This window comes from Rattus norvegicus, chromosome 1 (assembly GCF_036323735.1).
Source record: "Rattus norvegicus strain BN/NHsdMcwi chromosome 1, GRCr8, whole genome shotgun sequence".
Classification (NCBI taxonomy): Eukaryota; Metazoa; Chordata; class Mammalia; order Rodentia; family Muridae; genus Rattus; species Rattus norvegicus.
The window spans coordinates 83,306,626-83,331,007 of NC_086019.1; the positions used below are offsets into that span (position 1 = coordinate 83,306,626).

General features: G+C 41.0%; 1 protein-coding gene across 1 annotated transcript in view; it reads left to right on the top strand.

The window, feature by feature from the left end:
• Positions 1–8,391: 8,391 nt before the first annotated feature.
• The window catches only part of Pla2g4c (phospholipase A2 group IVC), a 96,326-nt gene continuing 80,335 nt past the window's right edge, over positions 8,392–24,382 (top strand). The window contains exons 1-4 of the mRNA NM_001393690.1: positions 8,392–8,498; positions 9,468–9,616; positions 20,365–20,476; positions 20,688–20,824. Of these exons, the coding sequence (NP_001380619.1) occupies positions 9,579–9,616; positions 20,365–20,476; positions 20,688–20,824 (287 nt within the window). The 5' untranslated portion in view covers positions 8,392–8,498; positions 9,468–9,578. The remainder of the gene's footprint in view (positions 8,499–9,467; positions 9,617–20,364; positions 20,477–20,687; positions 20,825–24,382) is intronic.

The following is a 24,382-nucleotide window of genomic DNA, read 5'->3' on the forward strand; positions in this document are numbered from 1 at the left end:
GGTTATGGTAACAAACCTTTGCACCTTTCCTATGGAGTCTTGACAGTGCCCTTGGCCAGCAACTCTGGTTAATCATTTGAGGAATGCTGGCTTGAAACTATTAATATAAGACCGACTTTCCTGGGATACCTTTATTCTTTTTCCTCTGCTATCATGGTGGATGGTTCCAGAAGAAGAGTAACTCATAGCTGTCAGGCTTATTCAGATTTTGTGACTGTCACACCAGTAAATGACCAGACACTAAGTTTCTCACTCTATTCTGGATGACTGGAGAAGTGTCTAGAATTATATAGTCCTTTATATTCTCAACTCGAATCCTACTTTCTCTTATCTTAGGATAAAGGGACTTTAAAAACCCAAATAGGTTTTGTGCATGTTCTCTCTGCCTCTCTTTTCTGTCTCTGTCTCTCTTTTTCCCTCCCTCCTTCCCCTCTATGCCTCTCTCTCTCTCTCTCTCTCTCTCTCTCTCTCTCTCTCTCTCTCTCTGTGTGTGTGTGTGTGTGTGTGTGTGTGTGTGTGTGTGTGATTGTTTATGTGTTATTGTAGGTGTTGGGCTAAAGCCTGATCTCATTGGCCCTCAGGGACTGTTTACTTTTTTTTGAAAAAATTATTTTATTTATTTATTTACATTCTAAATGTTGCCTCCCCTTCCTGGGCTTCCCCTCCATAAGTTCTTCACTTCCATCCCTCTTTGATTCTGAGAGGGCACTCCACCATACACCCACCCACTCCCACCTCATCCCTCTAGCATCCCCCTTCTCTGAGATATCAACTTTCTACAGGATTAAGCATATTATTTCCCACTGAGGCTAGACAAGGCAGTCCTTTGATCCAGTCCAGGTTTGCTCTTTGGTTGCTGGCTTAGCCTCTTGATCTCTGAGGGGTCTGGGTTAGTTGACACTGTTAGTCTTCCTATGGGGTTATAATCCCCTCACCTCCTTCAGTCCTTGTCCTAACTCTTCCATAGGGGTCCCCAGGTTCAGTCCAATGGTTGGCTGTAAGTATCTGCATCTGTCTCAGTCAGCTGCTGGTCGAGCCCCTCAGAGGACAGCCATGCTAGTCTCCTGTCTGCAAGCAGAATAATAGTGTCATCAGTAATAGTGTCAGGGATTGGGGCCTGCACATGGGATGAATCCCAAGTGGGCCAGTCTCTGGTTGACCTTTCATTCAGCCTCTGCTCTAATTTTCTCCCTGCATTTCCTGTAGTCAGGAACAACTCTGGGTCAAGAATTTTGAAGATGGGTAGGTGGTGCCATGTCTCAAATGGGGTCCATATCTACCTACTGGAGGTGGTCTCTTTAGGTTTCATCTTCCCACTGTTGCCATTTCACCTAAGGTCAATTCCCATTGGGTACTGGGAGCCTCTCACATCCCTCATGTCTGGGGCTTTCTCAAGGTTATTACCATCCCCATGCCACATGCTGCTTTTTTTAAATTAATTCTCTTGGCCTTCTGTGCTTCTCCCCCGACTCATACCTGCCCCTTCCCCTCTTTTCCCCTGTCCCTCCCCTTTCCCATCCTGGTCCCTCCCTCCCTTTGCCTCTGATGATTATTTTTTTCTCCCTCTAAGTGGGATTGAAGTAGACACAATTGGGCCTTTTTTCTTCTTAAACTTCATATGGTCTATGAGTTGTATCATAGGTATTCTGAACTTTTTGTCTAATATCCACTTATCAATGAGTGAATAACATGTGTGTTCTTTTGAGTCTGGGTTACCTTACTTAGGATGATATTTTCTAGTTCCATCCAGCTACTCTGGAAATGAAACTGGAGGTTCTTCAGAAACTTGGAAATAGTTCTACCTGAAGACCCAGCTATACCAATCCCAGGCATATACCCAAAAGATGCTCTACCATACCACAAGGACACATGTTCCACTATGTTCATAGCAGCCTTGTTTGTAATAGACAGAAGCTGGAAACAGCCCAGCTATCCCTCAACTGAAGAATGGATACAGGAAATGTGATTCATTTATACAATGGAATACTATTCAGCTATTAAAAAAGAGGCTTTTACCTTTTTAAAAATTAATTTTTAAATTTGACATTCAAAGAAATATGTTTCATTGTGATGTTTCTATACAAAATTGTTTTTTGCTCCCTTCTGTCCTGACTCCCACACCCAAACCCCTGTTTCTCTACTTGACCTGCTGATCTCCTTCCTCTTCTTTGCCTGGCCCTCTTGCTCATGATGGTAGCTTGAAATCACCTGTGGCTTACCACAGGAACTACTAGGTGCTGCAAGTCAGGGTCTCTGCTATCAAACTGGGGCTCATAGTATGTATTAATCCCCAGAAGTCAAGTTAGGTAATGGCTTCCCACGACAGAAAGATAGTTGGTATGCCCTGACCTGCAGGGCAGACAGCAGAGGTTGGGGACCACCTAGGAGAGAATGGGGAGCAAGAGACTTGAAGAAGGACACCAAGACAAGAGTCCGTTTTTCAAGGTGACAAATTTTAGTTTTTTCCAAGGCTAAATTTATACCATAGCTGGGGTAACAGCGGGAGGGGGGGGGAGTGGGAAACATTTATGCAGCCCAAGGACACTGTGCTCCTGTGGTCAACTGATGTCAACAAGATGCTGATTTCTCAGAAAGGTCACAAGTTTGTCATATCATTAGGCAACCTGACCACCAGATGTATTTCTCAAAAAGGTCAAAAGTTTGTCATACCATTAGGCAACCTGACCACCAGATGTATTAGCCTTCTGCAGCTGGCTGGGGATTTTCCATCATCCTGACCTCTTAATGAACTCAGTCATACTTAACTCTATCTATAATATTAACATCAATAATGGAGGGTTTTAAGGGCATAGCTCCCAACATCTCCCGCTTCCTTATAATCAATTGAAAGGGTGACTAATGACTGTGCTGTCCTGGAATGAGCCCCTTGCTAACTGTGCCTGTCTTAGGTTGGAGAGATAATTATTACATGGCCAAGAGAATCTCATGGCCAGGGTCCGTCATGGGATAAGGCAGCAGCTAATGGCGGCCCTTCTGTCTTAGGCCCTTTTTTCCTGAGTGTATTGCTCTCTTACCTGTCATTGACTGTGCAGCTCAGCATGCAGGGGTGATGATTCATTGATATTTCAGCAAAGGCATCAGGACAGCAGGCAAGAAAAGAATATAGGCCTCATTTGGCCCAAGGATAAAAAGGTCCTTGCCTGGGCTGGAAAGAGATATGTAGGTAAGCTTGGCCATTATCAAAGGCATCCTCCATAGGTAGCCTATGATAATATACCTGAATAGGTTTTGCTGCCATATTATCTACCTGTTGTTTAATAAAGGTGGTTAAATGAATAAATGCCCAAGGGGCAAAAGATTTAAACAGAAGGAGGCTCACTAGGGGGCCCAAAGGGGATGGAAGCAGGGTAAACAACCAAGAGGAGGCAAGAACTAATTTTGATACCAGCTCTCAGCTTTTTCTTTCTCATTTTCTGTTTTCTAAGCCTTCTCTGACCTTTTTTATGCTCTCTTTAACCATATTCTAAGGCACAGGAAGTATCCAAGCACTGCCTTTCTCTCACAAACCAGAATTCAGTTAATTGCTCAAAGTTGGGAAATTAAAGGTAAAACACCAATCAGAAATAAGTACAATTGTTAGCATGTATGGTTTATGTAAAAGGGGGGGCAGACAATTTTTCTTTCTGATTAACCTCTGACTCATGAAGACAGTGTGGGTCAAAATTAAAATAGTCAGTATATTTAAAACACTGCTCTACTTTGGGTAGACGTGGAAGTTTAAAAAATGAATGAATTTATTTAATTGTGAATGTTTACCTTGAAATATCACAGAAAGGATGCCACCAGGCAGGGAATTATAATTTTAACTGATATTAAACATTTTAAATAATTTTGAATTGAATAAGCATTGAATTATAACCATCAGGAAAAAAAATAAAGGCATAAGTAGGTACCCCGTGCATGTTATGTAAGAAATAAGCAAAGCCAAGTCAGACAGTGTAGTATCAATGACTGAAAGTTAAATAACATATTAATACATAGAAGGAAAAAATAACATGCTGACTGCCAATGTTTAAATTCTCAAAATAATTCCAATAGACAATTCAATTTGGGTTTCTGCCATAATCATAATTGTGTTATCCGAAAGGCCAAATCCTAAGAAAGGTATCCATCCCATTGTGGAAGAATACATTTCTCAGATGTCCTGCAGCTCTTTGAGCAAGCAGCTCCTCCCGGTGGAGTGCAGGCTGTAGATGAAGTCACGTGTGCCCTGTGCTGTGTTCAGCACCTTCATGGACTTCTTCTGCGGGTGAGTGCCCAGAAGTCGGAGAATTCTGACAGACCCGGCAGTCCTAGGGACTGCACTGTCCTGGCCCTGCCTAGGATTGCAAGCAAAACTTGAAGCTCTGGCACCAGGGCACCTCTAGTGGCACTGGTTGGGAGAGCACTGGGCATGCTCGGAGCCTAGGGAGCCCAGCGCCCGGAAGAAGAACCCCCTAGAGGGATTGCCACTTTCAAAAGCTAGCTGTTTAATAAAGGGGTATTCAGGCTCTTGGACACCAAATAAGTGCTCCGCCCTCTCGGTCAAACAGCTGACAGAAGAATTGTATGGCTTGTCAGCTCCCTGGAGCACCTTGGTGAGCGTAGAAGAAAAGTCAGATTTAGGAGGCAGTCTCTTTCTGGCATGCCTGATGGACTTGAGCCAAGAGACCAGGAGAAAATAGCATCTGAGCCTCTAGAGTATTGAAGGGAGGCTTGCCAAGGGGGGTGTGATCTGATTGAAGCCTCAGGTATTAGTAAGCTATGGTTAGAGATAAGTGCCTCACCTGGGGCTATAAGGACTCTTTCTGCTGCCATTCCTGAGGCAGGAATCACAGTTGAACTGGGATTCCTGCCTCTTACATCCAATAAAGAGATTGCTAACACTGGAGTACTGAACTTTAATAGAACTGCAGCCCTCCTGGTGCCTCTGAATTCCAGAACTCCAGCAGTAGTCCCCAGCCATTCACCAAGTTGTCTCACTGAGTTAGAGGTCCATGGAAAAGAAAACATTGATTCTGACCTTGGCCAGAGCTTTCAGTTGGAGTAGGCTGAAGAGCCCATGCCAAGACTTTCTCCTGATATCATCCTAGGGTAAACCCAGCCAAAGCCTGTTCTGAATTCTGTCTGGCAAAACAAAGTTCCTCTCAGTCTGCTGCAGACTCTTTCTGGAACTACTTTAGGGGCTCCCCTGCCTGCTAACCTGGGGCATTTTGACTACAGGGCAGGAACTGGCTGCTGTGGGGATAGGAGCAGAGGCACTCTTCATGTCAATGTTGACTGAGAGGGAAGGTGACTTAATTCTAGAGACCTATTCCTCTCCTGGAGTAGGGTCAGCGGATAAGGGGAGGGAGGCAGGTGCCCTCAAAGAACATTCTCTTAATGAACGCTTTCCTTCTGTGATCAAATGTTGAAGGTCTGGCCACTAATGAACCCAGTCATACTTAACTCTGACTATAATATTAACATCAATAATGGAGGGTTTTAAGGGCATAGCTCCCAAAATTGGTAAATGTATACTGGAACAACACGTGACATATATGTGAGATATATATATATATATACATACATACATACATATATTTAATATATATCTCATATATTTAAATATGTAGCATATATGTTATAAGTGTACATGTACACATATATCACTATATATGCAAATATAGTACATGTAGTGGTATATATTGTGTGTAGATGTGTGGATTTTACATATATGTAAATGTCTAGCATATGTATATATATAGCATATATATAAATAATTTGAGTAGATGGGTTATATGTCCATTAATATAGATGTAAATATACATTGATGTATATATATTATTGAATACTTATGTGTATGCATGTGTATATGGTATGTATATATGTAGTATATATGTAAATAATATATATAGTAGTTATAGTGTGTGCATGTTTATAGTTTGTATGTGTGTATGTGTAATATATATATGTAGTGTGTATGGTATGTGTATGCTGCGTGTGTATACTATATATAGTGGGTAAATGTGTATATAGTGTGTGCCTACAGAGTGTATATATAATGTCTATGATTTGTCTGTGTACTATATATGTATGTTTATTAGTGTATATGTATATACTGGATAAATAGACTATTTCCAATTGTTTATTCTGGAAGGACATGAAACACTGAAGTTTGAGAAAATGTAGATTCTTTAAAAATGGGAGAGCCCATGTGGTTGTGGTACATGACTTTAATCCCCAGTACTTGGGAGACAAAAACAGATGGACCTGAGTTTGAAGCCAGCCTGATCGGGTCTACAGTAGAGTTCCAGGATAGCCAGGACTACATAGAGAAACCCTATCTCAGAAAACAAAAAACAAGACAAAACAAAAAAAAAACCAACAAAACCATAACAACAATAACAACAACAAAAACTAAGCCAATAGAATAGAAGGAAGACTTCATATCAATTCCTTATTGAGTTTGACCTTTATTACCACCTGATAATAACTAATAAGGTTAATGATTTACACAAGGTGTTGCTTACTGAGTATAAAGTAGGTTGTTAGTGATTGCATTCCTTTACAATGTAAGTATGCCATGAGTCAGATGCTATTATCTGCAATTTGCAGATGTTAGCCTTGAGACCTTGGCTAGTTATGTATTTTCTGGAGAAATTAGCAGGAAGTAACACAATACCCATTCTATTTGAGACCTGGGGAAGTTTGTTTTCTGCCCTGGCAAGTTCCTTTTCTGCAGAACCTGACAGAGTAAAGGTTTTGTTTATAGGTAATTGTCCGTGACACTGGTGAGTTAAGTAAACATTTTTTTTCCTGAGAAATTAACAAAGAGTAACACAAGACATTACAACTCACCTATATAGGTGCTGTGTGTTTGGCTAAGGAGGAGGGAGGGAGAGAATACAGGAGAGGAAGTGAACAGGAGAGATTGGCACAATGGGGTGAGAAGCAAGTTTAGTGTGCAGCTGAGTCCTAGGGCAGACTCCACATTTACCATTTGAACATCACAGTTACTTTCCTACTTCAAGGTGAGGGATCTGAACTCAAAGACTGTATTTTACATAGCTGTGACAGAACACCTTACACATTCAACTTGAGGAGAGGACTTCCTTTGACCCATTGTTTAAGGATATAAACCCATCCTGGTAGGGAAGGCTTGGGACTGGGACCCTCTCATAGTGGGTGGGAATTGACTGTGCAGTTTGCTAATTGTCCCACGAACACAGAGCTAGATTAAAAGGGATGCTGGCCCATAATGTGGAATGCCCACTCTGGTGGTCCTACATCCTCAAGTTAGGTCCTGTTACCTAAAACTGCCACAGTCTCTTAAAAGAGTGGCCAACATTTTGTATGGAAATCATAAAAGGCAGGGGCTTTGTGGTTGACCTCTGGGTCACTGGAGCCAGTAGTTGGTCTCTGGCCTGCGTTTTTCCTCAGGGTTCTGTTGACTACAGAAAAAATATTAGAGAAAGAAGGAAGAAAAGAGGAAAAGCACAGCTAGTGAGAGTGCTCCCAAGAGAAGGCTGTGAGGAGCAAGACATTAAGAAGACCAAAGGGAAAAGGATGTATTTCAGAGAGCCATGGCAGAACTAAACACGGCGAAGGAATAAAAGTCAATGAAATGATTCAAAATATTTCTACAATAATCATAGATTGAACCCTAGCTCAATCATAATCCAAGAGTCTTCATCTAGAAGCTGATGGGAGCAGATGCTTATATGTACATGTTCATAGGGCTGACCACTTGGGATTTAATAATGCACTTGGTTTATCCTTTGAGGATACCAACTCTTCCTTTATCAATAACCATTAAATGGCTGTAGCTTGTCGAGGGGTTGAGCCTTGTGGAATTTCTCCCATCCACATTTTCATGTCAACTAGAGATTTTATCATGATGGTCGTGTATGAAAAATGATTACATTGAGGTGCAGTTTCTCTGTCATGTCTAAAGAACACACTTAACTAATAAAATTATAATCTCATTTCTGCATGGCAAGTGTAACATAGGTACCATATTTCCACTTTAAGTATAACTTTTTATTATAGAAGTGCTAGGGGGGATTGAAAAGTAGAAAACATGAATAGTTATTCAGTGTTTTGAAAAAAGTCAGAAAAATCGGGTAGAAGTGGGGATACTGTGTGCCCTTTGAGACAATTGAACATACACACTTCAGTTTTAAAAACAATTCTGACAAGAGTGTTTACCCTTCCATGTATTTTTAATGTGAACTTCAGTTTACTTTCAGGAAAAAGATTTCTAGTTAGTTCCCTTTTTACGGATTTTTCAGTTAGTTCTTTACCACACCCATGGGGTGCCAACTTGCAAAAAAGATTAGAACTAGATAGCACCTTTCCCCTCTCCTCTGTAGGCTGGGCTTCCTTTAAATGCACCATCCAGACATTTGTCTGCCACTTTGAAGCAACCCATGATCTAGTCCCTCAGGATATATTGCTGGTTGCCATTTTTCCCTATCTATCTTTCCTCTACAGGAGGCCTGCTGGGCATCATCAAGGTCTGTAAGTACCACAATCTTCTTATCAATCTTTCCTTTTATATGTGTTTGTGTCACTGAAGCTGTCTGTAAACTGACTCCCTGACAGTCAGCAGGGGCAAATGGGTCCTTTTGGAGACAACAGCTACCAGCTAAGTTGCTAGAGAAACTCAGCAAGTACAGGGATGGCAGAATTGATAAATAGAATAAAAGCAACCTATCACATTGAAACTAAAAACAACTGTTATGTAGGATTCATGAATTATATCACTGCTGATGGTCACCAAGAATGGCAAATCTCAGTTGGTAGTTGCCTTCCCCAGAGCTAAATTTGGTGCAATTTGTCTGTTTTCATCAGTTACTCCCACAGGAGGGAAGAGTGGTAGATGATTGTGTTTGGGGAAACTGGACAGGTCCAGGTGTCAGGGCCTCCTAGCCCATCTCCTAGCAACATCTACAAAGAACTTGAAACATCTAATGCCTTTCTGCAGTAAGGAATTTTTAGTATGGGGCAAGGCAGTGACACATCATAAGTCACAGCCAACCTTACAGCCTCTGATCTTTAATAGTTGGGATGGAGTTACAGTGAACTTCATCCCCAGTATATACCAGGGAGTCTGGTAGGAGGAGGAGAAACCGTGTTGACTAGCCTTGAGGAGGATAGTGATAAGCTTAGCATCATCCTACCAGCAGCCATAGCAATGGCCACAATTGGATGGAACCACTGTCCTCTGGGCTGAGGAGCCAATGGTGAAAAGACAGAAACATCTAGTTTAAAGACAGAATCTTCCAGTGTGTGTTCAACAACCTTGCCACAAGGATGTAATTTATATTTCCTTTTTTCTGTGCCACACTTCCATTTTTTAAATGGCTATTTGAATTCAATCCATGACATTATGATATTTATCAGCTATTCACTGCAAAGTAACTCTAGACTGTTGGATTAATATGCCATAAGGATTATTTATCTATCTACGTTCATTCCTACAGAAACCACAGCTAGAGCCAACATTGACATCTGAACCCCACTCTCTCACCACAAAGCGGTGCGTGATTGTACCACAGGTGAAAGCAACACTGAAAGTGGTAGAAGTCAGGAAGATGAGCTGTGCAGAGTCTCCTAAGTCACAACATAAGCGGTGAGTCATGGGCATGATTAACTTTTAATGTTTTTTATTGACATTTATTTTGTGTATGTGAGGAGTAGTGTGCTTCTGCCATGGCACATTTGTCTAAATCAAAGGATAACTTATGAGAGTGATTTTCTTCTACCGTGTGGGTTGCAGGAATCAAACCCTAATTCCCCAGATCCACTTGTCCTCTGTTTCCATTCAGAAAGCACCAAACTTCACAGGGATAGCAATTGAACACCGAATAACAAGATGCAATAAGTCTAGGCACAAATCCTCATACCGAGACTGGATGACGCAACTCAGTAGAAGGAAAAAGGTCTTTTTTTTTTTTTTTTTTTTGGTTCTTTTTTTCAGAGCTGGGGACCGAACCCAGGGCCTTGCGCTTCCTAGGTAAGCGCTCTACCACTGAGCTAAATCCCCAGCCCGAAAAAGGTCTTAAGAATAAGAGACACACCCTACTCCCACTCTTCAGAGTCCCATAAAAATCCCAAGTTAAACAACCATTTCATATTCAGTGACCCTGGCACAGACCCATGTTGGCTGTGTGACAGACACCTCACTTTCTCTAAGCTCTTATGAACCCTAAGTTGTTAGTTCTGTGGGCCATGTTCTTGTGTTATCTTAACCCATCTGTCTCCTATAATCCTTCCTTTCTTTCCTCACTGCTTAATGTTTGGCTGTGGGATTTTGCATCCTTTCCTATCAGTTGCTAGATGAAGCCTTTTAAAATATAATTGGATTAGTGTCCAGTCTATGACTAGAGTAGAATATTAGTAATAATTTCATTGACACTCCCCGTTTGGCCTGACCTGTTTAGTTCTGCCATAGATCTCTGGACTATCCAACTTCCAGTTCCTGTCCATCCAGACAGTGTCTGCTGTGGTCTCTCTCATACCTTGTGATTGGGCTAGGCCAGGGTTGTAGGTCAAATTTCTTTTTCTGGGTGGTGTTCCAGTTTCAGCACTATAAGTCTTGCCTGGGTCTAGGAGATGGCTGGTTCAGGTTCTTCATCCTCCATTACTAGGAACTCTCACTAGTATAACTCTCATAGATTCCTGGAAGTGTTCCCTGTACTAGGGGACCTAATTGCCCCTCAAATGCCCTTCCATTCAACCTTCTGTCCCTTACCTGGTCCCTTTTGGTCACATCTCTACCCACCTTCAGTTCATCAGTTGCATTCTCTTCCAGGGATATTCATGAGTCACCCCCTACAGACTTTCTTGTTATTTAGCATTTCTGGGTCTGACTATTCTTAATAGCTAATACTTACTTATAAGTGAGTATACAGTATGTCTGTCTTTCTGGATCTGGGTTACCTTAGGTCATATTTTTCTAGTTCCATCAATTTACCTCCAAATTTTATGATGGCATTTTTTGTTTTAGTTTTAGTTTTAACTGCTGACTAAAACTCCATTGTATAAATGTGCAACTTTTTTAAAAATCCATTCTTTGGTTTAGGGACTTCTAGGTTGTTTCTAGTTCCTGGCCATTAGCAGCAAGCTTTCTCTCTCTCTCTCTCTCTCTCTCTCTCTCTCTCTCTCTCTCTCTCTCTCTTTCTCCCTCTCTCTCTCTCTCCTTTAGCCTCTCTCCCTCTCCCTCACTCTCCCTCTTCTCTCTTCAATCAGTCTTGTACCCTGTCAGTTACAGATAAAGCTACACAAGCTCTTGAAGTAACAGTGTGGGGAGTGAAGGGAAGGTGGAGGTAACAGATAGAAGAAATGTAGTATTTAATTACAGTCGAGGAAGCTCCTTCAGAGACATTTGTGTCTCCAGCTCAAGTTAAACTTATGTATTTATTTATTTTATGTGTATCTTTTCTTTTTTTCCATTTTTTTTATTAACTTGAGTATTTATTATATACATTTCGAGTGTTATTCCCTTTCCCGGTTTCGGGGCAAACATACTCCTCCCTCCTCCCCTTCCTTATGGGTGTTCCCCTCCCAACCCTCCCCCCATTGCCGACCTCCCCCCAACAGTCTAATTCACTGGGGGTTCAGTCTTAGCAGGACCCCGGGCTTCCCCTTCCACTGGTGATCCACTAGGATATTCATTGCTACCTATGAGGTCAGAGTCCAGGGTCAGTCCATGTATAGTCTTTAGGTAGTGGCTTAGTCCCTGGAAGCTCTGGTTGCTTGGCATTGTTGTACTTTTGGGGTCTCGAGCCCCTTCAAGCTCTTCCAGTTCTTTCTCTGATTCCTTCAACGGGGGTCCTATTCTCAGTTCAGTGGTTTGCTGCTGGCATTCGCCTCTGTATTTGCTGTATTCTGGCTGTGTCTTTCAGGAGCGATCTACATCCGGCTCCTGTCGGTCTGAACTTCTTTGCTTCATCCATCTTGTCTAATTGGGTGGCTGTATATGTATGGGCCACATGTGGGGCAGGCTCTGAATGGGTGTTCCTTCAGTCTCTGTTTTAATCTTTGCCTCTCTCTTCCCTGCCAAGGGTATTCTTGTTCCCTTTTAAAGAAGGAGTGAAGCATTCACATTTTGATCATCCGTCTTGAGTTTCATTTGTTCTAGGCATGTAGGGTAATTCAAGCATTTGGGCTAATAGCCACTTATCAATGAGTGCATACCATGTATGTCTTTCTGTGATTGGGTTAGCTCACTCAGGATGATATTTTCCAGTTCCAACCATTTGCCTACGAATTTCATAAGTCATTGTTTTTGATAGCTGAGTAATATTCCATTGTGTAGATGTACCACATTTTCTGTATCCATTCCTCTGTTGAAGGGCATCTGGGTTCTTTCCAGCTTCTGGCTATTATAAATAAGGCTGCAATGAACATAGTGGAGCACGTGTCTTTTTTATATGTTGGGGCATCTTTTGGGTATATGCCCAAGAGAGGTATAGCTGGATCCTCAGGCAGTTCAATGTCCAATTTTCTGAGGAAACTCCAGACTGATTTCCAGAATGGTTGTACTAGTCTGCAACCCCACCAACAATGGAGGAGTGTTTCTCTTTCTCCGCATCCTCGCCAGCATTTGCTGTCACCTGAGTTTTTGATCTTAGCCATTCTCACTGGTGTGAGGTGAAATCTCAGGGTTGTTTTGATTTGCATTTCCCTTATGACTAAAGATGTTGAACATTTCTTTAGGTGTTTCTCAGCCATTCGGCATTCCTCAGCTGTGAATTCTTTGCTTAGCTCTGAACCCCATTTTTTAATAGGGTTATTTGTCTCCCTGCGGTCTAACTTCTTGAGTTCTTTGTATATTTTGGATATAAGGCCTCTATCTGTTGTAGGATTGGTGAAGATCTTTTCCCAATCTGTTGGTTGCCATTTTGTCCTAACCACAGTGTCCTTTGCCTTACAGAAGCTTTGCAGTTTTATGAGATCCCATTTGTCGATTCTTGATCTTAGAGCATAAGCCATTGGTGTTTTGTTCAGGAAATTTTTTCCAGTGCCCATGTGTTCCAGATGCTTCCCTAGTTTTTCTTCTATTAGTTTGAGTGTATCTGGTTTGATGTGGAGGTCCTTGATCCACTTGGACTTAAGCTTTGTACAGGGTGATAAGCATGGATCGATCTGCATTCTTCTACATGTTGACCTCCAGTTGAACCAGCACCATTTGCTGAAGATGCTATCTTTTTTCCATTGGATGGTTTTGGCTCCTTTGTCAAAAATCAAGTGACCATAGGTGTGTGGGTTCATTTCTGGGTCTTCAATTCTGTTCCATTGGTCTATCTGTCTGTCTCTATACCAATACTATGCAGTTTTTATCACTATTGCTCTGTAATACTGCTTGAGTTCAGGGATAGTGATTCCCCCTGAAGGCCTTTTATTGTTGAGATTAGTTTTAGCTATCCTGGGTTTTTTGTTATTCCAGATGAATTTAAATTGTTCTCTCTAACTCTTTGAAGAATTGGATTGCTATTTTGATGGGGATTGCATTGAATCTGTAGGTCGCTTTTGGTAAAATGGCCATTTTTACTATTTTAATCCTGCCAATCCTGCCAATCCATGAGCATGGGATATCATTCCATCTTCTGAGGTCTTCTTCAATTTCTTTCTTCAGAGTCTTGAAGTTCTTATTGTACAGATCTTTTACTTGCTTGGTTAAAGTCACACCGAGGTACTTTATATTATTTGGGTCTATTATGAAGGGTGTCGTTTCCCTAATTTCTTTTTTTTTTTTTATTAACTTGAGTATTTCTTATATACATTTCGAATGTTATTCCCTTTCCCGGTTTCCGGGCAAACATCCCCCTCCCCCCTCCCCTTCCTTATGGGTGTTCCCCTCCCAACCCTCCCCCCATTGCCGCCCTCCCCCCATAGTCTAGTTCACTGGGGGTTCAGTCTTAGCAGGACCCAGGGCTTCCCCTTCCACTGGTGCTCTTACTAGGATATTCATTGCTACATATGGGGTCAGAGTCCAGGGTCAGTCCATGTATAGTCTTTAGGTAGTGGCTTAGTCCCTGGAAGCTCTGGTGGCTTGGCATTGTTGTACTTTTGGGGTCTCGAGCCCCTTCAAGCTCATCCAGTTCTTTCTCTGATTCCTTCAACAGGGGTCCTATTCTCAGTTCAGTGGTTTGCTGCTGATATTCGCCTCTGTATTTGCTGTATTCTGGCTGTGTCTTTCAGGAGCGATCTACATCCGTCTCCTGTCGGTCTGCACTTCTTTGCTTCATCCATCTTGTCTAATTGGGTGGCTGTATATGTATGGGCCACATGTGGGGCAGGCTCTGAATGGGTGTTCCTTCAGTCTCTGTTTTAATCTTTGCCTCTCCCTTCCCTGCCAAGGGTATTCTTTTTCCTCATTTAAAGAAGGAGTGAAGCATTCACATTTTGATCATCCGTCTTGAGTTTCGTTTGTTCTAGGGATCTAGGGTAATTCAAGCATTTGGGCTAATAGCCACTTATCAATGAGTGCATACCATGTATGTCTTTCTGTGATTGGGTTAGCTCACTCAGGATGATATTTTCCAGTTCCAACCATTTGCCTACGAATTTCATAAACTCGTTGTTTTTGATAGCTGAGTAATATTCCATTGTGTAGATGTACCACATTTTCTGTATCCATTCCTCTGTTGAAGGGCATCTGGGTTCTTTCCATTTTCTGGCTATTATAAATAAGGCTGCGATGAACATAGTGGAGCACGTGTCTTTTTTATATGTTGAGGCATCTTTTGGGTATATGCCCAAGAGAGGTATAGCTGGATCATCAGGCAGTTCAATGTCCAATTTTCTGAGGAACCTCCAGACTGATTTCCAGAATGGTTTTACCAGTCTGCAATCCCACCAACAATGGAGGCGTGTTCCTCTTTCTCCACATCCTCGCCAGCATCTGCTGTCACCTGAGTTTTTGATCTTAGCCATTCTCACTGGTGTGAGGTGAAATCTCAGGGTTGTTTTGATTTGCATTTCCCTTATGACTAAAGATGTTGAACATTTCTTTAGGTGTTTCTCAGCCATTCAGCATTCCTCAGCTGTGAATTCTTTGTTTAGCTCTTAACCCCATTTTTTAATAGGGTTATTTGTTTCCCTGCGGTCTAACTTCTTGAGTTCTTTGTATATTTTGGATATAAGGCCTCTATCTGTTGTAGGATTGGTAAAGATCTTTTCCCAATCTGTTGGTTGCCGTTTTGTCCTAGCCACAGTGTCCTTTGCCTTACAAAAGCTTTGCAGTTTTATGCAATCCCATTTGTTGATTCTTGATCTTAGAGCATAAGCCATTGGTGTTTTGTTCAGGAATTTTTTTCCAGTGCCCATGTGTTCCAGACGCTTCCCTAGTTTTTCTTCTATTAGTTTGAGTGTGTCTGGTTTGATGTGGAGGTCCTTGATCCACTTGGACTTAAGCTTTGTACAGGGTGATAAGCATGGATCGATCTGCATTCTTCTACATATTGACCTCCAGTTGAACCAGCACCACTTGCTGAAAATGCTATCTTTTTTCCATTGGATGGTTTTGGCTACTTTGTCAAAAATCAAGTGACCATAGGTGTGTGGGTTCATTTCTGGGTCTTCAATTCTATTCCATTGGTCTATCTGTCTGTCTCTGTACCAATACTATGCAGTTTTTATCACTATTGCTCAGTAATACTGCTTGAGTTCAGGGATAGTGTTTCCCCCTGAAGTCCTTTTATTGTTGAGGACAGTTTTAGCTATTCTGGGTTTTTTGTTATTCCAGATGAATTTGCAAATTGTTCTGTCTAACTCTTTGAAGAATTGGATTGGTATTTTGATGGGGATTGCATTGAATCTGTAGATTGCTTTTGGTAAAATGGCCATTTTTACTATATTGATCTTGCCAATCCATGAGCATGGGAGATCTTTCCATCTTCTAAGGTCTTCTGCAATTTCTTTCTTCAGTGTCTTGAAGTTCTTATTGTACAGATCTTTTACTTGCTTGGTTAAAGTCACCCCGAGGTACTTTATATTATTTGGGTCTATTATGAAGGGTGTCGTTTCCCTAATTTCTTTCTCGGCTTCTTTCTCTTTTGTGTAGAGGAAGGCTACTGATTTATTTGAGTTAATTTTATACCCAGCCACTTTGCTGAAGTTGTTTATCAGCTTTAGTAGTTCTCTGGTGGAGCTTTTGGGATCACTTAAATATACTATGTTATCATCTGCAAATAGTGATATTTTGACTTCTTCTTTTCCGATCTGTATCCCCTTGACCTCCTTTTGTTGTCTGATAGCTCTGGCTAGAACTTCAAGAACTATATTGAATAAGTAGGGAGAGAGTGGGCAGCCTTGTCTAGTCCCTGATTTTAGTGGGATTGCTTCAAGTTTCTCTCCATCTAGTTTAATGTTAGCAACTGGTTTGCTGTATATGGCTTTTACTATGTTTAGGTACGGGCCTTGAATTCCTATTCTTTCCAGGACTTTTATCATGAAGGAGTGTTGAATTTTGTCAAATGTTTTCTCAGCATCTAATGAAATGATCATGTGGTTTTGTTCTCTCAGTTTGTTTATATAATAGATCACGTTGATGGTTTTCCATATATTAAACCATCCCTGCATGCCTGGGATGAAGCCTACTTGATCATGGTGGATGATTGTTTTGATGTGCTCTTGGATTCGGTTTGCCAGAATTTTATTGAGTATTTTTGCGTCGATATCCCTAAGGGAAATTGGTCTGAAGTTCTCTTTCTTTGTTGGGTCTTTGTGTGGTTTAGGTATAAGAGTATTTGTGGCTTCATAGAAGGAATTAGGTAGTGCTCCATCTGTTTCCATCTTGTGGAATAGTTTGGATAATATTGGTATGAGGTCTTCTATGAAGGTGTGATAGAATTCTGCACTAAACCCGTCTGGACCTGGGCTCTTTTTGGTTGGAGACCTTTAATGACTGCTTCTATTTCCTTAGGAGTTATGGGGTTGTTTAACTGGTTTATCTGTTCCTGATTTAACTTTGGTACCTGGTATCTGTCTAGGAAATTGTCCATTTCCTGCAGATTTTCAAGTTTTGTTGAATATAGTCTTTTATAGTAAGATGTGATGATTTTTTGAATTTCCTCTGAATCTGTCGTTATGTCTCCCTTTTCATTTCTGATTTTGTTAATTTGGACACACGCTCTGTGTCCTCTTGTTAGTCTAGCTAAGGGTTTATCTATCTTGTTGATTTTCTCAAAGAACCAATTCTTGGTTCTGTTGATTCTTTCTATGGTCCTTTTTGTTTCTACTTGGTTGATTTCAGCTCTGAGTTTGATTATTTCCTGCCTTCTACTCCTCCTGCGTGTATTTGCTTCTTTTTGCTCTAGAGCTTTTAGGTGTGCTGTCAAGCTGCTGACATATGCTCTTTCCTGTTTCTTTCTGCAGGCACTCAGCGCTATGAGTTTTCTTCTTAGCACAGCTTTCATTGCGTCCCATAAGTTTGGGTATGTTGTACCTTCATTTTTATTAAATTCTAAAAAGTTTTTAATTTCTTTCTTTATTTCTTCCTTGAACAGGTTATCATTGAATAGAGCATTGTTCAATTTCCACATATATGTGGGCATTCTTCCCTTATTGTTATTGAAGACCAGCTTTAGGGCGTGGTGGTATGATAGCACGCATGGGATTATTTCTATCTTTCTGTACCTGTTGAGGCCTGTTTTTTGACCAATTATATGGTCAATTTTGGAGAAAGTACCATGAGGAGCTGAGAAGAAGGTATATCCTTTTGCTTTAGGATAGAATGTTCTATAAATATCTGTTAAGTCCATTTGGCTCATGCCTTCTCTTAGTCTGTCTACGTCTCTGTTTAATTTCTGTTTCCATGATCTGTTCATTGATGAGAGTGGGGTGTTGAAGTGTCCTACTATTATTGTGTGAGGTGCAATGTGTGTTTTGAGCTTTAGTAAGGTTTCTTTTACGTATGTAGGTGCCCTTGTATTTGGGGCATAGATATTTAGGATTGAGAGTTCATCTTGGTGGATTTTCCCTTTGTTGAATATGAAGTGTCCTTCCTTATCTTTTTTGATGACTTTTAGTTGAAAATTGATTTTATTTGATATTAGAATGGCTACTCCAGCTTGCTTCTTCTGACCATTTGCTTGGAAAGTTGTTTTCCAGCCTTTCGCTCTGAGGTAGTGTCTGTCTTTGTCTCTGAGTTGTGTTCCCGGAATGCAGGGTCCTCAGTGCGTATCCAGTTTGTTAATCTATGTCTTTTTATTGGGGAGTTGAGGCCATTGATGTTGAGAGATATTAAGGAATAGTGATTATTGCTTCCTGCCAAATTCATATTTGGATGTGAGGTTATGTTTGTGTGCTTTTATTCTCTTTGTTTTGTTGCCAAGATGATTAGTTTCTTGTTTCTTCTAGGGTATAGCTTGCCTCCTTATATTGGGCTTTACCATTTATTATCCTTTGTAGTGCTGGATTTGTAGAAAGATATTGTGTAAATTTGGTTTTGTCATGGAATATCTTGGTTTCTTCATCTATGTTAATTGAGAGTTTTGCAGGATACAGTAACCTGGGCTGGCATTTGTGTTCTCTTAGGGTCTGTATGACATCTATGCAGGATCTTCTGGCTTTCCTAGTTTCTGGCGAAAAGTGTGGTGTAATTCTGATTGGTCTGCCTTTATATGTTACTTGACCTTTTTCCCTTACTGCTTTTAATATTCTGTCTTTATTTTGTGCGTTTGGTGTTTTGACTATTATGTGACGGGAGGTGTTTCTTTTCTGGTCCAATCTATTTGGAGTTCTGTAGGCTTCTTGTATGCCTATGGGTATGTCTTTTTTTAGGTTAGGGAAGTTTTCTTCTATGATTTTGTTGAAGATATTTACTGGTCCTTTGAGCTGGGAATCTTCACTCTCTTCTATACCTATTATCCTTAGGTTTGATCTTCTCATTGAGTCCTGGATTTCCTGTATGTTTTGGACCAGTAGCTTTTTCTGCTTTACATCATCTTTGACAGTTGAGTCAATGATTCCTATGGAATCTTCTCCTCCTGAGATTCTCTCTTCCATCTCTTGTATTCTGTTGGTGAAGCTCGTATGTACAGCTCCTTGTCTCTTCTTTTGGTTTTCTATATCCAGGGTTGTTTCCATGTGTTCTTTCTTGATTGCTTCTATTTCCATTTTTAATTCCTTCAACTGTTTGATTGTGTTTTCCTGGAATTCTTTCAGGGATTTTTGTGACTCCTCTCTATGGGCTTCTACTTGTTTATTTATGATTTCCTGGAATTCTTTCAGGCATTTTTGCGATTCCTCTCTGTAGGCTTCTACTTGTTCTCTAAGGGAGTTCTTCACGTCTTTCTTGAAGTCCTCCAGCATCATGATCAAATATGATTTTGAAACTAGATCTTGTTTTTCTGGTGTGTTTGGATATTCCATGTTTGTTTTGATGGGAGAATTGGGCTCTGATGGTGCCATGTAGTCTTGGTTTTTGTTGCTTGGGTTCTTGCGCTTGCCTCTCGCCATCAGATTATCTCTAGTGTTACTTTGTTCTGCTATTTCTGACAGTGGCTAGACTGTCCTATAAGCCTGTGTGTCAGGAGTGCTGTAGACCTGTTTTCCTGTTTTCTTTCAGCCTGTTATGGGGACAGAGTGTTCTGCTTTTGGGCGTGTAGTTTTTCCTCTCTACAGGTCTTCAGCTGTTCCTGTGGGCCTGTGTCTTGAGTTCACCAGGCAGGTCACTTGCAGCAGAAAAGTTGGTCTTACCTGTGGTCCCAAGGCTCAAGTTTGCTCGCGGGGTGCTGCCCAGGAGCTCTCTGCGGCGGCAGCAACCAGGAAGATCTGCGCCGCCATTTCCGGGAGCTTCAGTGCACCAGGGTTCCAGATGGCGTTTGGTGTTTTCCTTTGGAATCAGTAATGTGTGCAGAGTGCAGTCTCTTCTGGTTTCCCAGGCGTGTCTGCCTCTCTGAAGGTTTAGCTCTCCCTCCCACGGGATTTGGGTGCAGAGAACTGTTTATCCAGTCTGTTCCTTCAGGTTCCGGCGGTGTCTCAAACTTATTTATTTAAACATCAATCTATCATCTGTTTTCTGTGTGTATGTGGGTGAGTGCATGCTTGGCCACATGCTTGCCACATGCTTGCACACAGTGTCTCAGTGCATGTTTAGGTCAGAGGACATCTAGGGCAACTCAGTTCTCTCCCTTTACTATGTGTTTAGGTCGTCAGAGTGACTGACAGACACCTTTACCTTAAAAGCCACCGTGGCTGCTCTTTATTTTATGTTATTAATATCTGATACACATCTTAGATGCAGAGCCCTTGACCACCTTTGCTCCTAAGAATCCTGCTCTTTGGAAGGCACCACTCAAGTTGATTTCTATGCTTTTGTTCTCACTGACAAATTTCTGAAATTTCCTGTTTTCCCCTTTTCTCTGGAAGCTCTGGGGTTTACTTTGCCACTGGACTCCAGGAAGAAGAAAGGCGTGCTGTGCACAAACGCAGTTTCAAGGTGTTGGAGGGTCTAAAAAAGCTGAACATCCAAGCAGACCAGGTGAGTAGAAGTGAAAGGTCAGGCTGGTGGGATTGTCTGTGCTGTCCCTAGGTTTTGTAGTTCAACCCCTCCAGGATGAGCAGGGAATTGCGGGTAAATAGTAACAGACTAACCATACAAGAGCAGCCAGATTTCATTCCATCAAAGCAGGACGTTAGGTATTCTCTTGTTCCTTACATTATCTACTAATTGTCCTTCCTTTAATGCCCAGGCTCCAGTCATTGCTGTCCTGGGCTCTGGTGGGGGGCTTCGAGCCCATATCGCTTGTCTTGGGGTGCTGAGTGCTATGAAAGAACTTGGCCTGTTGGATGCTGTCACATACCTCGCAGGGGTTTCTGGATCCACTTGGTAAGTGTTGTGTTTGGATAGGAGAGGGAATAATGGTTTCTACTATCAGCATAAGATGGTGTATCCTCAAGACACCAAATACATGCTGCCCTTGACTTTCCCTTTTCTTAAATAGACAAATATAATTGCTTATTTTATGCTCCATGGTATGATATTTCAGTATAGGATTTGAACGGTACTGCTCAGTTTTATTTTCTTTCTTCTTAACGTAACAAAATATCAGAAAAAAAGCAACTTAAAGAAAGAATGAAAGGTTTACATTGGTTTTCAGCTTGAGAACATTGTCATGGCAGGGAGGGCCCTATGTAAAACAGAGGGAAGTGTGCTGATTTTCAGTTCAGCTTCTATCTGTTCAATCTGGGTCCAGTCTGAGAAGTGGTATGATAGCATTCAAAGGGTGTCTTCTCATCCCTTTTAAATGTCTCTGTGAACACTGTCATAGACACCCAGAGATTTGTCTGGGCTGTTGGGTTCTGTGAGCTGTGCACGCTCCTATGGAGATGTGTTGAGGTTAGAACAAGGTAGGTACCAAGTGTCTTCCTCTGTTCATATCTGTTCTTATTGCTGTGAAACATGGCCTCTTCACGAGTCTCAAGCAGACAGTTTTGGCCAGACTGGGAGTAGGATCCACCTGTTTCTGCTCTCCATTGCTACAGGTAGAGGCATGTTATACATGCAAACTTTTTGTATGAGCATTCATGATTCAAACTCGGGTCCCATGCTTGCATAGCAAGCAGTTTTATTTATTCAGCCTTTTCCCAGACCCAAAGTTCCTTTTCAGATAGTGTGTCAATTGTATAACAAAAAGGGGTTTGTTATATTTCCATAACAGCATATAATGTAATTTTTTCATATCAGTATCTCTATTGTTACATTTATCTCCTTCTGCTTCTCACTCTGCTGCTTCAGCATTTCTAGGGTTTTACAGGTTCAACAGCAGTTGTTTATATTTTAGGTTTATGGAATACAACACCTTTGATATTTTAGTCTTTATGAGAGACTATTGTGTTAAACCTGTGTAGGAATTTCTTATTCTAAAGGGCTCATGCATTTTAGCTTTATTCTGAGCCCAGGGCAGACATTGTTAATCTTGGACATTTTCAGTAACAGATACAGTTATACAAGGTTTTGAACTAAATGTGTGGAGAATGAATGATACATGGAGGTAACAGAAGGAACGTAGTACTTAATGGTGAGGCAGTTCCTTCAGACACATTCCTGTTGTACTCAATTATTTTCTCTCCTTTCTATGGAAAGTACTCAACCAAAGTAACTCAAGGAAGGAAAGGGTTTTTTGGTTTGTTTAATTTGCAGACATATGGTCTACTATAGTAAGGAAAACATGGCAGCAAAGCTTGAGACAGCTTGTCACAGTGTAACTTCATTTCTTACACAGAGAGGGGGTCTAGAGAGATGGAACTTAACTTGTTTCCAGAAGGTCTGAGTTCAGTTTCTAGCACCCATGTCAGGTGGTTTCACAGTGACCTATAACTCTTCAGGGGGTCTGACAGTATTCTCGTCTCTGGAGGCACCTATACTCATGTGCACAAATACCAACACACAGATATATGTATACTTGTCATTAAAAATAGAAAGAAAGCTGAAAAGAATGAAAGAAGCATGGAGAGATGAATTATGGCAATCTGTTCACTTTATCCTTTTTATTCAGTCCAAGACACAGGCCTATAGATCGTTGCCTTCCACATCTAGGTCATGAGTTCTCAATCTGCAGCTTGTCATACCTTTGTAAAACTCCAAAATATTTACATTATGATTAATAACTAGCAAAATTGCAGTTATGAACTAATAAAAATGATTTTATTGTTGGGGGTCAACACAACATGAAGAACTGTACAACTGTGTCACAGCATTAGGAATGTTGAAAACCACTGTTTGGTACATCTTCCTACTTCTCCAAAATGCCATTTCAGGCCACCCAGAGATGTGTCTCCTGGATGATTCTAAATCATGTCAAACTGACAATGAAGATTAATATCACAAGGGCTAGAAAGATAATTCACTAAAGAAAATTAACAGTGTAAAGATGGTAGGTTATTTGAAAATAAATACAGTTTCTTTTAGATACCTATCTGATCGTGATGATGAACTTAGCTTCTTCCTGCTTCTTTAAACTAAGAATGATCCTCTTGTTCCATTTGATGGCTAATTATGAAGATGATTGTTCTGGTTGTGTTTTGTCAACTCAATACAAATCATAGTCACCTGGAAAGAGGGCCCCTCACCTGAGCATTTGGGTATCAGATTGGCATGTAGACAAGTCTATGATGGTATTTTCTTGGTTAATGTTGAATGTGTGAGGACCCAGCCTACTGCAGACAGTGTCACCCCTGGACTTTAGTCCTGGTTTATATAAGAAAGCAGGTTGAGCAAGCCATGGAGTTCAAACACTCTTCCATGAACTCTTTATAAACTCTTCCCTGCCAGAGTTCCTGCTTTATCTTCCCTCAGCAATGATTTATAATGTGGCCTGTAAGCCAAAAGAACCTTTTGCCTGAAAGTTGGTTTTTGTTAGCATTTTATTACAGCAGTAGAAACCAAGCTAGAAAAATGGTGTAATTGTCACAAATTTGACAGATGTTCATTTGAAAAAAATCTATTTGCCTGGCTGTCAGGTCCCAGGTGTGGGATTTAAGGGAACACTGAGGTGGATTGTTGCCTTAGAAACTCATCATACAATACTATATGTGTTACTTCTCTGTTGCTGTGATAAAGTACTATGCCCAAAATGACTCACAGAAAGAAGGGTTTATTTGGGTTTCTAGCTTCAAAGGGAAAGTCTGTAGCAGTGTGTGTGGCATAGTAGAAGGCAGCTAGAGCAGGAAGATGAGAGATCACATCTTCAACCCCAAGAGAAAGCAGAGAGAATTGGAGTAAAGGTATGAAGCCTCAAAGCTCATCCTCAGTGATGCATTTTACAGCAAGAATCTACTGACTGAAGGTTCCAAAACCTTCTCAAACAGTGCCACAGATTGAGGACCCAGTTCAAATGCTATTGACACAGAGATGTCAGCAGAGTTCAGGACTCAGGAATGAGACAGGCAACATGGAAGAATACTACTTAATTCATTCTCTGAAGTTACAATTACTCTGATATCACACAAAGACCCAACAAAGAAAAAGAACTTCAGACTAATTTAGCTTATGAATGTTGGTGCAAACTACTCAAAAAATTCTAGCAAACTGAATCCAAGAAAACATCAAAACCATTAGTCACCAACGAACAAGGAGGCTTCATCCCTGGGATGCAAGGTTGGTTCAATATACAAAAATCTATTAATGTAATTAACCATTTAAACAAAGTCAAAGAAAAAAATCACAGGATCATCTCATTAGATGCTGAAAAAGCCTTTGACAAAATACAACACCCCTTCATGTTAAAAGTATTGGAGAGGTCAGAAATGCAAGGCCCATCCCTAAACAAATATAAAAATATGAAAACCAATAATCAATATCAAATTAAATGGAGAGATACTTGAAGCATTAAATTAGGGACAAGAAAAGGGTGCCTGCTCTCCCCATATCTATTCAATATAGTAC